The 15,443-nt window shown below is 41.7% G+C and overlaps 2 protein-coding genes across 2 annotated transcripts; both read right to left on the minus strand.

Annotated features, from left to right (window-relative positions):
* Positions 1-2,579: 2,579 nt before the first annotated feature.
* LOC146164800 (uncharacterized) lies at positions 2,580-8,094 on the minus strand. Its single transcript, XM_083381575.1, has 4 exons — positions 7,858-8,094; positions 7,296-7,442; positions 3,604-6,810; positions 2,580-3,173 (listed from the first exon to the last, which is right to left on the minus strand). The coding sequence occupies exons 1-4, from the start codon at positions 8,092-8,094 to the stop codon at positions 3,090-3,092; spliced, it is 3,675 nt and encodes a 1,224-aa protein (XP_083237701.1). The 3' UTR covers positions 2,580-3,089.
* An 845-nt stretch (positions 8,095-8,939) lies between these two features.
* Positions 8,940-15,417, minus strand: LOC146164801 (uncharacterized). Its single transcript, XM_083381576.1, has 5 exons — positions 15,090-15,417; positions 14,772-15,023; positions 13,181-13,327; positions 9,290-10,663; positions 8,940-9,077 (listed from the first exon to the last, which is right to left on the minus strand). Exons 2-5 carry the CDS (start codon positions 15,006-15,008, stop codon positions 9,000-9,002), a joined length of 1,836 nt encoding a protein of 611 aa, XP_083237702.1. The 5' UTR covers positions 15,009-15,023; positions 15,090-15,417; the 3' UTR covers positions 8,940-8,999.
* Between the last annotated feature and the right edge of the window lie 26 nt (positions 15,418-15,443).

Here is a 15,443-nt window from a genome sequence, read left to right on the forward strand (position 1 = left end):
ATGTTGCAAATTACAAAGCTGGCGAAGTTCTAAATTGATGGACAAGCCTTCAGCATGTTGCATTTTGTAGTTAAGATTTAAGATTATAATATATTTGGCGGACCGGCAGGAAAGTTGACGCGGACCGGCGGTTGAGAACCGCTGATCTAAAGTATATAGGATCGCTAGGATCACTAAGATGGATCGCTAGGATGGATCGCTAGAATGGATCGCTCGGATTGCAAGGATCGCAAGGATCGCTAGGATCACTAGGATGGATCGCTAGAATCGCTAGGAAGGATCGCTAGAATGGATCGCTAGGATTGCAAGGATCGCTAGGATCGCAAGGATCGCTAGGATCACTAGGATGGATCGCTAGGATTGCAAGGATCGCTACAAACAAAATTATAAATATGTGTAGAAAAGTACAACGGACACATCAGGCGCAATTTTTTTAGTGTTTAAATGTGGATTGAGTACGTCCACAACGCAGCAGTTTTCAATACAATCCAATAATTACGTTTTAAAAAACCGAACTTTACTGTAAAGAAAACAAATTGTTCATTTTTTTTTACCAATAAACCTCTAGGGATAGTTGTTCTATGATGGCTACATGCTTATAATCGCTCTAACAGCAAGGGTCAATACAATGCTATTCAAAAGTAGGCAGAAAAAATTACAAATTGTGATTCGTGATGTTTTTTAAGTTCTTTGAGCCGGCAAAATTTACAGAAAACCTGGGCAAGAATTGGCGGTCATACTTGATGATCAGGTGCAACCCCTTGTGGGCTGAGCACCTGAAAACCGTAGCCCGAAGATCAAGCAGAGAGCGCAAGTTCGCGTTCAAGTTAATAATCTCTGCAACAGCGCGTCTACGAGCTGAGCTGGCGGCCGTGGAAGGAGAAGAACATCTCTCACTACTTTACAGACTTGTATACATGCTAGTGCAATGTAGGGTGACGCGTGCATTGTATTGTGATGTATATGTAACGCGCACTCGAATATGTATGTAGGTGCAACCCCCCTATTAATATTGTGATTTTTTAATAATAGTTTAATTTTTCATTAAAACAGTAATTTAAAAATCCGGACATTGCCATGTGTGCTAATGAAAGAGAGAAACTAGATTTGCTATTACTTATATTGTATGGGTTTTAATTACGCCACGCAAGAAAGGTAGGGGAGGTGCGGGATCCATGAAACGGATTTTTTTTTTTTTCGAATTACAACTCAATCGCGGTTATTGTCTTTGGAAAGCTTACAGCTATGGGTACCTTCAAGGAAAAAATAATTCAAATCTAACATATATTCAAGTTTTATTTTAAATACCTATAAAAAAATTACTTTTTGTTCCATCGGACCCACCCCACAGGTCCTATGGAACACCCCATGGGGCCTATGTAACAGAGCATAACTATTGCGCTGAGTATTGCTGAAGTGCATAACTGCGCAATTAATTATGTAGAAATAATGCACAAGAAAATGTATTGAGAAGACTAAAATAAAAAAAAACATGGAAACAAGCACAAAATGCAGAAATGATAGTTTTTCTCTCGCAAAATTTGCAATCCAAGTTTATTATATCAATCATTTTTCTTCTTCAGAGAAAATATCTTCAGAAATAATAAAAAATCAAATACTTGCGATTTTGCCCGACTCTGACTCCACAGCCTGTATTCCGCCAATTTACGTAACTAAATACGTTGGATATTCAGCAATCCACTCACAAGGGTGTATAATCAACCGAGTCCGTATACTGACTCTACAGCAGGGGTCTAGAACCTGTGGCTCGCGAGCTATATATGGCTCTTTTGATGAAATAATCTTGCTTGTAGACATTTATTTAAGCTATCATTTCTGAGCATTATCTAACCGAAACTGCAAGCGGCCACAACAGCTCTATATTCCTAGAGTATATAATTCCTATTCTAGTGATCCTAGTGACCCATCTTAGCGTTCCTAGCGATCCATCCTAGTGATCCTAGCGATCCTGTATATATTTTAGATGCGCCCGTTATGTAGCCTACATACCATATGCAGCACACACCTGCTTTAACCCTGCACCGTTTATCACTTTATACCGACTAAAATGCTAAATAAATGTAGGCGATTAAACAACTGACTATAAGGTATACTACGCATGCATTTTTCTTCGACCAGATTCACTAAACTGGAATGGTAGCACCCAGTTCATTCTCCATATTTTTACCGGGATGGCGAACCACCTGTCTCTCTAGAAATACCGAAATGTTATAAATAAAAAAATTGTATTTAACAATTATGTTTCAAAATATTCGAAGCCCTTTTATGTTTCCAATGCACAACGGTTCGTCACCACAATATATTAACCGAATAAAATAAAGCGGGGATAATATTTACATCCTCTGCTAAACGATTCTATGGCCAAGCAATGTGTACAAAAATATTGGCAAAAAGCCAAAGTAACGTTACTGAACTAAACTGGACAAAGTGGATCAACCTACTCGACTAACATAATGTAAAGACAGAAGCTATGCTATTATGCTTACGGTTATTCTTGAACCCCAGATCGTACGCTATCCTGTAAATTGATTGCCGTTCTTTTGTTAATCAACAAACAGTCAAACACAGATGCGTTTAATACATTGCTGTGATTAAGCAATGGAAACACGCAACCTCAACAAATAGAGTCGGATTAACGTTAGCGGAAACCAGAATCAGCCTTTTACAAAACTTAACTTAACCGGCAGCAACTTCATTTACATCCAATTGTTCGCAGACACAAAACAAATAAACAGTAATCAGATTAAAGGGGGTAAGACTTTACGTTTTTATCCACCAAGGTTACTTGCCTTAGACTCTTAGAGTATTAGAATACTTCGTTGCCATCGTTGCTAATGTCAAAGCACGTCCAACAGAAAACAACTTGAAAAAAAACAACAAAAAAAAACACTCGCATGATTTATTTTCGAGCACCGCACGTAAAGACATTGCGCAAGGAACTTGATCAGGAACAGAAGGTCAATTAAACAACGGAAGCAGCATGGCAGTAAAGTTGCGTGGTCCTTCAAAGCTTTGCAGTTCTTCTCATCAGCTGTTCGAGATCCAATTCGTGTGACCTTATCACTTCATCACCACTTAATGTGAGACCTTATCGGTATCGGGCTTTTCCGTATGGGTTTCGACCGCTTTAATTTCCTTTCAATCTTCCCATTCTGAAAAATATTAAAATTCTGAACTTGAGAAAAAATTTCGTCACAATTCACACGCAGATCTACATATATAACATACGAAAAGATTCAGATACGAAGATTGAAGTTGTTAAACTAACTTTGAAGGAGTTGATGATGAGGTTTATGAAAAAATAAAAAAGGATACAAATTACAAATTTTTTAGTACTACATACCGGAAAAATATAAACATAAACTTGTCAAAATATTGCATAAAAACATGCTTGATAAGTCCGCATAATAACAAGACTTAAGTGCGTTTTGATCAATAGTCAGTCAGTTTGCCCGAAGGCCCAAATTTAGTTTATTTAATAAATAAAACGTGACTTAAAGGGCACTTAGTTTAAAGCAGTATTCATGTGTAAGTTAATTTCATAGCACTCAACTTAAGCTATAAATCACCACAGACACTCACCCTTAAAACGTCAACCACGTTCGTCTGTAACAGTGCGTTCCGCATAAACGTCCTGAACGAGTTCCTGCTCAAGTTGCCAGTGTGCCGCTTTATGTTCAAAGCCAAATTTTGGAAGGCTTTCATCTGATGAAGCATGGTAATCGGGCACATTGGTAAGCGCATCGACTCAAGTTTGGTCACGTATCGATGCAGCTGCTCATCCTGGGCCAGAAAATGCTCCGACAGTTTCTCGTCGAAGTCGTCTCGCACCTGCTTGCACAGCTCCTCGCGCGTTGGATGATCGGCGGGATCCGGAACCTCATTTTCCCACCGATGCTCATGAAAAGCATGGCGAGTAGGATGATCGGCGGGATTCGGAACCTCATTTTCCCGCCGATGCTCATGAAAAGCATGGCGAGTAGGACGATCGGCGTGTTTAGGAAGCTCATTTTCCCGCCGATGTTCATGAAAATCCCGGCGAGTAGGCCGATCGGCGGGATTCGGAACCTCATTTTCCCGCCGATGCTCATGAAAAGCATGGCGAGTAGGACGATCGGCCGGATTCGGAACCTCATTTTCCCGCCGATGCTCATGAAAAGCATGGCGAGTAGGACGATCGGCGTGTTTAGGAAGCTCATTTTCCCGCCGATGTTCATGAAAAGCCCTACGAGTAGGACGATCGGCGTGTTTAGGAAGCTGATTTTTATGCGGATGCTCGTGAAAAGTCCGGGCTCCGACGCCTCGGCCGGGGCTCAGAATACTTCTGACTGCGCCGGGCGCTGGTGTCAGTAGCAAAGGTGATCGGCGGGATTTACCTTCACCGATTGCTGAGAAATCGTCGCAAACTTCCGGGGACGGCGGTCGGTCTCGGTTGAAGCGAAGGCGCTTACTCGAGTCGTAAAGGGTTCGTTCCTTGTCGGTTTTGCTAAAAGGTTGTTTGATGGGAGTCGAGCATTTCGCGTTCTCGGCAAACGAGTCTCTTTTCGGGAGGGGCGACTTCGGCAAACTCGCAGCTCGTTTTTGATCGTCGTCGCGAGTTTTTTCTTCTGTCCGTTTCGTACGTTTCGTTGGACCTTCGCTAAACCCCGAGTCTGATTTTCTTTTCCTTTTTAGAAGTTTTTCGGGAGATGTAGTTTCATAACTGGCGGAGTTTGGTCGCTTTTCCCGCGTAACACGAGTTTGACTCGTCTTTGGAGGCAAATCCGCGACTATCTTGGCTTCCGATTCAACGTTTTTCGCCTTAGGCGGATCTATAGAAGACTTTAGTTTAGATTTAACAGAAGTATCTGCACTTCCAGAGTTTTTGCTCTTAACCGATTTTTTGTTACGTTGACTGTCAGAAGACAATGGACTATCAACAGAAGTACCTCGACTAACAGTTGCCTTTCTTTTAACCGATTTTATTTGGCATTGGCTATCAGAGTCCAATGGGCTATTCACAGAAGTACTCTGATCAGCAATGTTTATACCCTTAACCGATTTTTTACCCTTAACAGCCTTTTTCTTGCATTGATCATCAGAATTTAACAGATCATCAACAGAAGCACCTCGACTAACAGTTTTTTTGCTCTTAACCGATTTCTTATTGCATTGGCTATCAGAGTCCAATGGGCTATTCACAGAAGTACTCTGATCAGCAATGTTTTTACCCTTAACCGATTTTTTACCCTTAACAGCCTTTTTCTTGCATTGATCATCAGAATTCAACGGATCATCAACAGAAGTACCTCGACTAACAGTTTTTTTGCTCTTAACCGATTTCTTATTGCATTGGCTATCAGAGTCCAATGGGCTACCAACAGAAGTTCTCTGACCAGCAGTGTTTTTACCCTTGACCGATTTTTTACCCTTAACAGCCTTTTTCTTGCATTGATCATCAGAATTCAACGGATCATCAACAGAAGTACCTCGACTAACAGTTTTTTTGCTCTTAACCGATTTCTTATTGCATTGGCTATCAGAGTCCAATGGGCTACCAACAGAAGTTCTCTGACCAGCAGTGTTTTTACCCTTAACCGATTTTTTGTCCTTAACAGCCTTTTTCTTGGATTGATCGTCAGAATTCATTGTATCATCAACCGAAGTACCTCGACTACCAGTTTTTTTACTCTTAACAGCTTTTTTCTTGCATTGACCTTTCGAACCCAACGGACTATCAACAGAAGTATCTCGATTAACAGCTTTTTTGCCCATAACAGCCTTTTTCTTGCATTGACCGTCAGAATCCAATGGGCTACTACGGTTGACGGCAGGCGTTTTAGTTGGACTCAACAAGTGGTTAAAGCTGTACGGGTTATCCTCTGTCGATCCGTCACTTATTCTCGTGACGTCAGGCGGCAGTTGAAGCATATTTTCGACCGCTTTGAAGTGCTCAGGTTCGGTCAAGTCGACCACAGAGTCCGCCCTTGGGCTAAAAGGGAGAGGCACGACGTTCGCTCTGGCCACAGTTGGTGAAAGAAAAGGACTGATGTAGCTTTTGGCCTTGGAGACTGGGCTCAGTTGGGAAAGGGGGATAGAGCCGCTAAAAGGAGCATTATTCTCTTCTTCAGAAGAAGATGAGTCGGAATCTTCCGAGCTGGTCGTCGACTCTGACGATTCCGATGAATCGGAGTCGATTAATTCTTCAGTGTTGTTGCTCTGGACTTGGGCGACCGGCGACAAAACTGTGACGTTAATTTCGGGCGATTTCGGTGTAGAAACGGGAGACGGGCATATTGTGTTTACGGAGGCGGGAAAACGGTCGCGTTTCGCTGACGGAAAAGGCGAGATATCCGCTTCACCGCGGCAGACTCTTTCGGCCCGAGGAGAAACCGTTCGTTTCCCTTTCGTTTCCAAGTTCTGCGATCCATCAGCTGACGAACTAGTGTTTTTGCGCGGGTGAACGCTGCTGGCGCGCGGCGACACAGTGTTGCTAGGATTGGTAACGGAGGCAGCAGTCTCGGGTGTTTGATCTGCGCTGGAAACTTCACTCTGCACGGAAACACCAGCTGGCGAAGGGAGCTTATTTAAGTTTCCATTCGTATGAGGAGAAGCTTGGGATACGCCGTCGTTGGCACTCGTCGCTGTACGATTTGGAGATGATTTGTCCGTGACAGTTGGAAGCAAGGTAGGGACGGTTGCTGCGCGTGTAGGTTGCGGGGTTGAGGTTGTAGGTAAAGCGGTGGCAGTTTGGGATGCTTCAGGATCGAGGTTTCGCAATCGGAAGAGGTTTTGGATCATGGAGATGCGCTGCACGGAGAAATAGTGTTGGTAAATTGCTGGTTTGTCAACGTTTCGCTTATATGGCTACTTGCTGAGACAAAGTTAAGACCCTATAGCGTATACACTATGTTAAAGTTCTCGTTTTTTAAGCCTTGCCTCTCAAGTAATTGATTCAAAAAAATGGCAGGAGAGTTTTTTTTGGAAGAGTAAAACGTTTCAGCTTCCAAATTAGCTTGATATTTAAACAACTATTTTTTTATCTGTTTTTGAAATAAATAGTTCTAAAGACCTAAACTCGCAGTAAAGTTCTTCCAACTTTTTAGTGATAGGTGGCTTGCCAGGCAAATGCGGAACAGATGTAACAAACAAGTTGACCTATTTAGGGTTGCTATTACATTAAAATTTACTAGTGTAAAATATCAAATTCCAACTATAACAAAAAACATTTTGATTAGGCCTTCCACCCAACCCTCCCTGTTGCTCACAAAGTACAACCAAGAATCCATCCTTACGTTTGTTACTTGATCGGAAAAATAGTGCTGCGTATAACGCTTGGAGTCGTCTGAAACTAGTTTCGCCTTCTTAAGTCCTTCCACGTGAACATCATCGTTTGCATAGTAATGAATTTCGCCGGTGGGAGCATGAACCGTGATGGTGACCTACAAAATATACAACACTGCTAAGCGGGGTGGTTACTGGTTATATACATTACAACTGCAATTCAGGGAAGGGATTTTTTTGTCGGCAAAGACACGCTATGGCCAGGTGGTGCAAAATGTGGAAGGTTCACCTTTGACACGTTAACAAAAGGTTTAATATACCTTCTAAAGTAAACAACGAAAGGACTTGTTTGTAAATGGCTGGTAAAACATTTTTCTAGAGTTTAACAAAATACCACTAAAAACGACTCTTTCAATTAATCGTCAAAAGCAACGCCATATATACCTCACAGCACATGACAAGACTATTGGCTCAATTACAAGTTAATGCTATTCTTATCCGTCTAAATAAACGATAATTTTGCCTGAAATCGATGATGATGCCCTAAACATTTTCAACTTAACTCTTACTCACCACAGAGCCCGTGGCAACCTCCAATTCATAGGCTTTCGACATTAGAGTCCGCTTACGGGTGGAAAATGCCCGCTCCCAATCGGATATCGACGTTAGGGTATGTAGGGGCCTAACGTTCTTCTTTCGCGGGCGCCCAGTGGGTCTTGGCGTTGTGTCAACGGGCGTCGCGGCTTGGTCGCTAGACTCAGTTCGCTGAAAGAGCCGAGGGGCGACCATTGCGGTTTTCCTGGCAACCATCGTCTATCACCAGCTCTTAAACCAGTTGATAATGTCAGCACCACCGTTTAAACCGTTACACCGGTGTTATCATCAGAGCTTAAATCAGCACATCAGTGTCAGCATCAGCACACCAGTGTTAGTACCAAAAACACCAGCTTGTGAACCAAAACACCACTTGAACCGGGACACTATGTGTAGCACCAGCGGTTAAACCGGAACACCAGTGTCAGCACCAGAAATAACAGCGTTTGAACCAATTAACCAGCTCTTGAACCGGCACACAAGTGGATGGATCAGACGCGAGTGTCGGCACCAGAACGTTAGTGTTTGAACAAGCACACAAGTGGTTGGAACAGGGCTGACCAGAGCTTGAATCAGCTCAGCAGTACTTGTACAAGCTCATAAACCAGTACACCAGTTTCAGCACCAGTAGATTAGAGTTCGAACCAAAACATTACTGTCGGTATGAGCAACCGAACGCCAGTAATGGAACTAGTTTTGTAATTGCTGTCAAACCTACGTGCCTGAACAAAAAACAAATAACTTTTAGTTTGTAGAAAGGTACTTAGCAGTTGTGGTGTGTTGTGCTTGAAAATGGGACGTTTTTCAGTCGCCTTGTTCCCAAAATTGGCTTTAACACAATGCTATATCACTCAACAGCACCTTCATTTGCAACAAACTGTTCGCAGACAAAACTCAATCAGATTAAAGGCGGTAAGATTTCACGAGTTAAATCACCAAAGTTATTTACGTTAACGTATTACAATAATCAATGGCATCGTTACTAAAAAAATAAAAAAAAAACTCGCACGTAAAAACATTGCGCAAGGAACTTGATAAGGGCAACTGAAAGGTCAATTAAACAACGGAAGCAGCATGACAGTAAAGTGGTGTGGTCTTCCAAAGCTTTGGAGTTTCTCTCATCAGTTGTTAGAGGCCCACCTAATGTGAGACCATCTTACCGATTTTGACCGATCAGATTTTCGCTTAATCAGCAATTTCTGAAAAACAATAAAACTTAAGGTTTAAAAATTACAAAAAAAAAAAAATTTTAAAATGAGAACCATTGTTTGTTTGATGTAAGTTTTAAGCATCGGGTTTCTATTTTTTTGCCCAAAGGCCAAAATCTAGTTAATTTAATAAATAAAACCTGACTGAAGGGAATTTAGTTCAACGCAGTCTTTTACCTGTAAGTCAATTTCACATCACTCACCCCAACAACGTCAACCACGTTTGACTTTAACAGGGCGTCTCGCAGGAACGTCTTGTACGCGTTTATGCTTAAGTGGCCAGTGTGCCGCTTTATGTTCAGAGACAAATTTCGAAAGGATTTCACCTGATAAAGCATGTTAATTGGACACATTGGTATGCGCATTGACTCAAGTTTGGTTACGTATCGATGCAGCTGAACATCCTGGGCCAGAAAAGGCTCCGACAGTTTCTCGTCGAATTCGTCTCGAACCTGCTTGCACAGCTCCTCGCGCGTAAAACAATCGGCCGTATTCGGAGGCACGTTTTCCCGCTGATGATCAGAAAGATTTTCCCCGTAAGACAGTTGGCGGTCTTGGTAGCCAATTTGCTTTCTAAAGTCATATAAGGGTTCTTCCTTGTTACTTTTGCCGAAAGATTGTTTGATCAAAGTCGAGCGTTTCGCGTTCTCGGCGAGCGAGTCTCTTTTCGGTTGGGGCGACTTTGGCAAACTCGCGGCTCGTCTTCGATCGTCGTCGCAAGTTTTTTCTTTAGTTCGTTTCGCACGTTTCGTTCGACTCTCAGTCAACCCCGAGGCCGATTTCATTTTCCTTTTAGGAACTTTTTTGGGAGATGTTGTTAAAATACTAGAGGAGTTTGGTCGTTTCCGTATTATAGTGCTTTTTACTCGCATATCGCGGGTAACACGAGTATGACTCGTCTTTGGACGTGAATCCACGACTGTCTTGGCTTCCGATTGAATGTTTATCGCTTTAGGCGGATCTGTAGAAAACTTTAGTTTTGATTTAACAGAAGTCTCTGCACTGCCAATTTTTTTGCTCTTAACCGATTTTTTGCGCTTCACAGCCTTTTTCTTAAATTGATTGTCAGAATCCAATGGGCTATCAACAGAAGAACTCTGACTACCACTGTTTTTAGTCTTAAATGATTTTTTGCCCTTAACAGCCTTTTTCTTGCATCGATCTTGAGAATCCGATGATCCTTTAACTGAAGTATCTCGACTTCCAGTGTTTTGGCTTTTACCAGTATTTTTCTTGTACTGATTGTCAGAACCCAATGGACTATCAACAGAAGTAGCTCGACTAACAGTTGTTTTGCTCTTAATCGATTTTTTTTCCTTAAGAACTGTTTTCTTGCATTGATCGTCAGAACCCAATGGACCATCAACAAAAGTACTCTGACTACTAGTGTTTTTGCTTTTAAAAGCTTTTTTCTTGCATTGACCGTCAGAATCCAATGAGCTATTACGGTTGGCACGAGAAGTTTTAAATGGACTCAACAAGTGATTAAAGCTGTACGGGTTATCCTCTGTCGATGCTGCGCTTATTCTCGTGACGTCAGGCGGCGATTGGAATAGGTTCTGGATCATGGAGATGCGCTGCATGGAGAAATCGTAAAAATAGTGGGTGTTAACGTTTCGCTTATATGGCTACTTGCTGGGGCAAAGTTAATACCCTACAGCAGGGATGGCCGACCCGCGGCCTGCCTGAAGTTTAAGTGCGGCCCACCCCTTATTCTTACTTTCAGTAGCCTTTATTCACAACAAATTGTTTCGCCCAGTGGCTCCCAAACTTTTTTACCTCGCAGGACACTAAAAAAACTTCAATAGTCCGCAGCACACTTTCAACGGAACAACAACAAAGTAATTTTACAATTGCTCTTAACATACGACAACTATATGTAAATATTTCAATATTATAAATTTGTAATGGATTGTGCGTACTTTATTCTGAAATGCTTATGTGTATGCCTATTGGTCATACAAATACCTTGTTTTTCCAAAATTACAAAAAAAGGCGCGTGTGAACGCTGTGCGGCACCCTTGACAAATCTCCCGAAGCACACTAGTGTGCCGTGGCGATGTTTTATGACGTCACAAACTCACGATATGAAGTAACTTATGACGTCACCCCTTTAATTTAAAGGTTTTTCGACCGCTCGAAAGTTTTAAAGTGGCAATGCGGCCCATTATGCTAAAAGGTTGGTCATCCCTTCCCTACAGGCAGGGGCGTATCCAGAAATTCAAAAAGGGGGGGTTCGAATTTTCAACTTAGGGAATTTTCCCGTTGTTTTTTCGTCTGACGTTAATGACGTCATACAATAGTGACGGATAGGACGTCACAAAATAGCGATGATAGTGACGCCATAAACAAGAAAAAAAATCATCCGAAACGAACATTTAGACGGAAAGCGAACACGTGCGTTATCGACAATCCTGCCAGGCGCCAGCTGCGAAACCGCTTAGTGTGCAATCGTTAACTTCAGGCGAAAAACTAAACCAAGACCGTGAAATATGTGTGATTGATTTTGGTGGATCCATGTACGGGACTAGGCTATATTACAAGCACGTCTTTCGCCATCTGCAATACTAAACGGAGATCGTTTTTCCCGGATGTTTTTTCGATTAGCGCGACATATAAAACTATTTCGAAAAAACGGTCAAACTTTAATAGTTAGTTAATTTAGTTCAGCGTTTGATAACCGTTTTAAGTTTTGGCGCACCTGGCGAGCGAAGCGAGCGCGATTTTTTTTTTGGTATAACGGCGTTTCTTTTAAATTTCTTGCAAGTTTTTATTACATTGCCGAAAATGAAAAATGTTAAAAAATATATGTCAAATATTTTTGAATACGTTTTCGGTTTGTCCGCGACGCAATTGGCAGCTTTCCACGGCGCAACGGTAAAGAAGCGCTGATCTAGTTGAAAATACAGCATCAAAACGTTAACAAATGGGACGTAGTAAGATCATTCGCGCAAAGCGCGAAAAATTTTCGCACTTGCGTAGTTAAAATAGTCAAAAAGTATTTGAAATGAACTCGTGTATAGTTTGTCAAAGAGGCGACGGGCCCGATACAGGAGGTTGCCGACCTCAGTCTTACAACAACATCTGATAGTAACGCAGACAACAAACAGCGAGAAACATCAGCACCGTGTAACTCGACGTTTTCAGAGAGAAAAAAGCGGAAACCGCTTGATTTATATTATTAATTGTCGAACACACACTTGCTGATTAGCCAACCAGAACGAATAAGGAAAGGCGAAAGAGAAAAACTATCTAGCGTTTACGGTCGACCAAACAAAAAACGAAAACGGCGTTTTGCTTTTGGGTTGGGGGTCCGAACCCCCAACCGGAACGTATGTAACGAATAACTTAAAAAAAAGGTCGACCTGGCTATACTAAAACAAAAACAATGTCTATTGGGCTTTCAAGTCAATCCCTCCTGTCGCTCACAAGGAACAACAATAAAAAAAATCCATCCTTTCGTTTATTACTTTGTGGGCAAAGTAGTGTTGCGTATACCGCAGCCCAAAGTTGTAGTGCCATGGCATGTTACGGCCTGTAAACTTAATTTTTCGACGTCACGATTGACGTAACTTATGACGTCACGCTTTAATTTATTAGGTTTTGCGGCCCATCGAAATTTTTAAAGTGGCAATGCGGCACATTCTGCTAAAATGTTGCTCATCCCTGCCCTACAGCGTATATATGTTAGAATTTTCGGCGTTTCTACGCGTTGCTTTCCCAGAAATTGACACCTTTTACCGCACAGAAAAACCATTGCCCATGTGCGTACTTCTTGGAAGAGTAAAACGTTTCAACATCCAAATTCGTTTGATATTTAAAAATCATTTATTTTTTTATAGTTAAATAGTTACACCTAAACGCAAAGTAATATTATTTTTTTCATTTTAGTGTTAAGTAGCTTGCAAGTTTGCAGGCAATGTGGAACGTATGTAAAGAATAAATTGATCTATAATGTAGGGGTGTTATTGAATTAAAATTTACGAGTGGAAAATATCAGCACCTGGCTAAACCAAAAAAAAATGTCTATAAGGCTTCCCAGTCAATCCTCCCTGTCGCTCAGAAAGGACAACAATCACAGAATCCATTCTTACGTTTGTTACTTGGTCGGCAAAGCAGTGTTGCGTATAACGCTTGGAGTCGTCTGAAACTAATTTCGCCTTCTTAAGTCCTTCCACCCGAACATCATCGTTCGCATAGTAATGAATTTCGCCGGTGGGAGCATGAACGGTGATGGTGACCTACAAAATATACAACACTGCTAAGCAGGGTGGTTACTGGATATATACATTACAAATGAAACTATGAGAAGAATGTTTTTTTAGGCAAAATCACAGTATGGCCAGGTGGTAGAATAGGGACATATTTTACACTTTTTTTGATCTTTTGAGCCTTTTTAAAACAAGCACAAGATTATTTTATCATTTTTACAATTGTTTTGTCATAGCGATAATTATTTTTTGTGGCCGGTTTACGCAGTTTATTTTTATGTGGCGTAATAGTAAGATTTTTCTTGTATCGCTAAGCTAACGGCTAGCCTAGTTATTTTTTCATTGTCAGTTTTCTGTTGGTGTTTATTTTTTAAGGTATTCTTAGTGGAGTGGTTTGGAGTAGTTTACAGTAGCTATAAGTGTGCATTTAGAGCTAGTGTTGAGACGAGCGAGCTATAATTTGTTAAATCACACTGTTTTATATTTTTAGTATTGTAAAATAGCAAAATGAATAAAACTAGATTTGGGGTAATGGGATTTGATCTGGAACGAAATGGGTAATAAGGGAAAAAAAGGTTAAGAACCCCTGCCCTAAACCAAGGGTCGGCAACCTTTGGTATGCAGTGTGCCAGTTTATCAATAATGACAAAATGTCAACAACTCGTGTGCCAAACATTTTTCTATGTTAGGTTTGGCACTGGCAAACAGGACTCCGGAGTCTGTGAAAAACAACCCCAGTCCGACTTCGGCCAAACGTGCAATCGTATTCAGTCCCGCCGGCTCAGACAGCCTGTCTTTCACCGATTTACGCAACTAAAATAAAATGCATATTCTAAAATCCACTCATTATGAAAAATATGCCACAATATCCTATTCTACCTTAACAATTATTACAGTTTGCTGCCTTTTCAGTTTCGAAATTTGGCACTGCGCATGCGCACACGTCGGACTTGGATAGTTTTACCAGATCTTACGAACTGTCAGGAACACAATACTGCGTCCTGTCCGCTATTTCGGAATATACTTCGACGCTTTTCAGCCGTTACTTAGAAGTGTTAACTATCAGTTTCGCGTTTAGCTTGGTTTCTTAGTCGCACAGAAATCACCGTGCTTATTTTTAATTAAGAATGCCCTGCTTCAACGCAGTAAACATCAAACCAATTTGCACTGTGACGTAATACAAACGGTTAGTCGTAAACAACAAGTTGAACGCTCACAAAAAAGAATGTTAAATACAAATAGTTAAGACACTGTGACACGAACTGGAAAATGTGTGCAACCATTTAGTTAGCGCTAGTGTTAGTGATGTAATAATAATGTTAATGATGGGCTAGTAATGCAATGGTTGCCCTTTCTTACTGTGATATAACGTGCGCGTTAAATCATTTGGCGTGCACTGAAAAACCATCTCGCGTGTCACTTTTTGTGGTTGCCGACCCCTGCGTTAAACATTGTACGCTTAACTGTTACTCACCACAGAGCCTGTGGCAACTTCCAGTTCGTAGGCTTTCGACATCAGGGTTCGCTTACGGGTGGAAAACGCCCGTTTCCAATCGGACATCGACGTTAGGGTATGCAGGGGCCTTACGTTCTTCTTTCGTGGACGCCCAGTGGGTCTTGGCGTAGTGTAAACGGGTGTCGAGGCTTGGTCGCTGGGCTCATGTCGTTGAAAGAGCCGTGGGGCGACCATTGCGGTTTTCCTGGCAACCATCGTCAGTCACCAGCGCTTAAACCAGGACAATAGTGTTTAAATCAGGTAATAGTGTCAGTACCAGCGTGTAAACCAGCATACCGGTGTTATCATCAGCGCTTGAATCAGCACACGAATGTAACTCCAGTACGCCAGAGATTGCACGAGCAGTTAAACCAGAAATCCAGTGTCAGCACCAAAAACGTTAGCGTTTGAACCAGTTATTTTACACTGGAACCGACGCACCAGTGGTTGGAACAGAGCAAGAGTGTGAGCACAAGTAGACCAGTGCTTGAATCAGCTCAGCAGTACTCATAAGCCAGTACACCAGTTTCAGCACCAGTAGATCAGCGTTCGAACCACAACATTAGTGGCATCAGCAACCGAATGCCAGTTACAAGAATGAATTGTGTGATTAATGCTACACCTACGTGCCTGAACAAAAAGCAAAAGAAC

Source organism: Ascidiella aspersa, chromosome 2 (genome assembly GCF_963924565.1).
Source record: "Ascidiella aspersa chromosome 2, kaAscAspe10.2, whole genome shotgun sequence".
Lineage (NCBI taxonomy): Eukaryota > Metazoa > Chordata > Ascidiacea > Phlebobranchia > Ascidiidae > Ascidiella > Ascidiella aspersa.

Coding starts and splice junctions, on each gene's coding strand:
- LOC146164800 (XM_083381575.1), bottom strand. CDS start 8,094: ATGGTTGCCAGGAAAACCGCAATGGTCGCCCCTCGGCTCTTTCAGCGA. Junction 6,811..7,295: donor TTTCCGATCAAGTAACAAAC/GTAAGGATGGAT, acceptor TTCTCCGTGCAG/CGCATCTCCATGATCCAAAA. Junction 3,174..3,603: donor ACGTGGTTGACGTTTTAAGG/GTGAGTGTCTGT, acceptor AATATTTTTCAG/AATGGGAAGATTGAAAGGAA.
- LOC146164801 (XM_083381576.1), bottom strand. CDS start 15,008: ATGGTTGCCAGGAAAACCGCAATGGTCGCCCCACGGCTCTTTCAACGA. Junction 13,328..14,771: donor AAGTTGCCACAGGCTCTGTG/GTGAGTAACAGT, acceptor TATATTTTGTAG/GTCACCATCACCGTTCATGC. Junction 10,664..13,180: donor TTGCCGACCAAGTAACAAAC/GTAAGAATGGAT, acceptor TTCTCCATGCAG/CGCATCTCCATGATCCAGAA.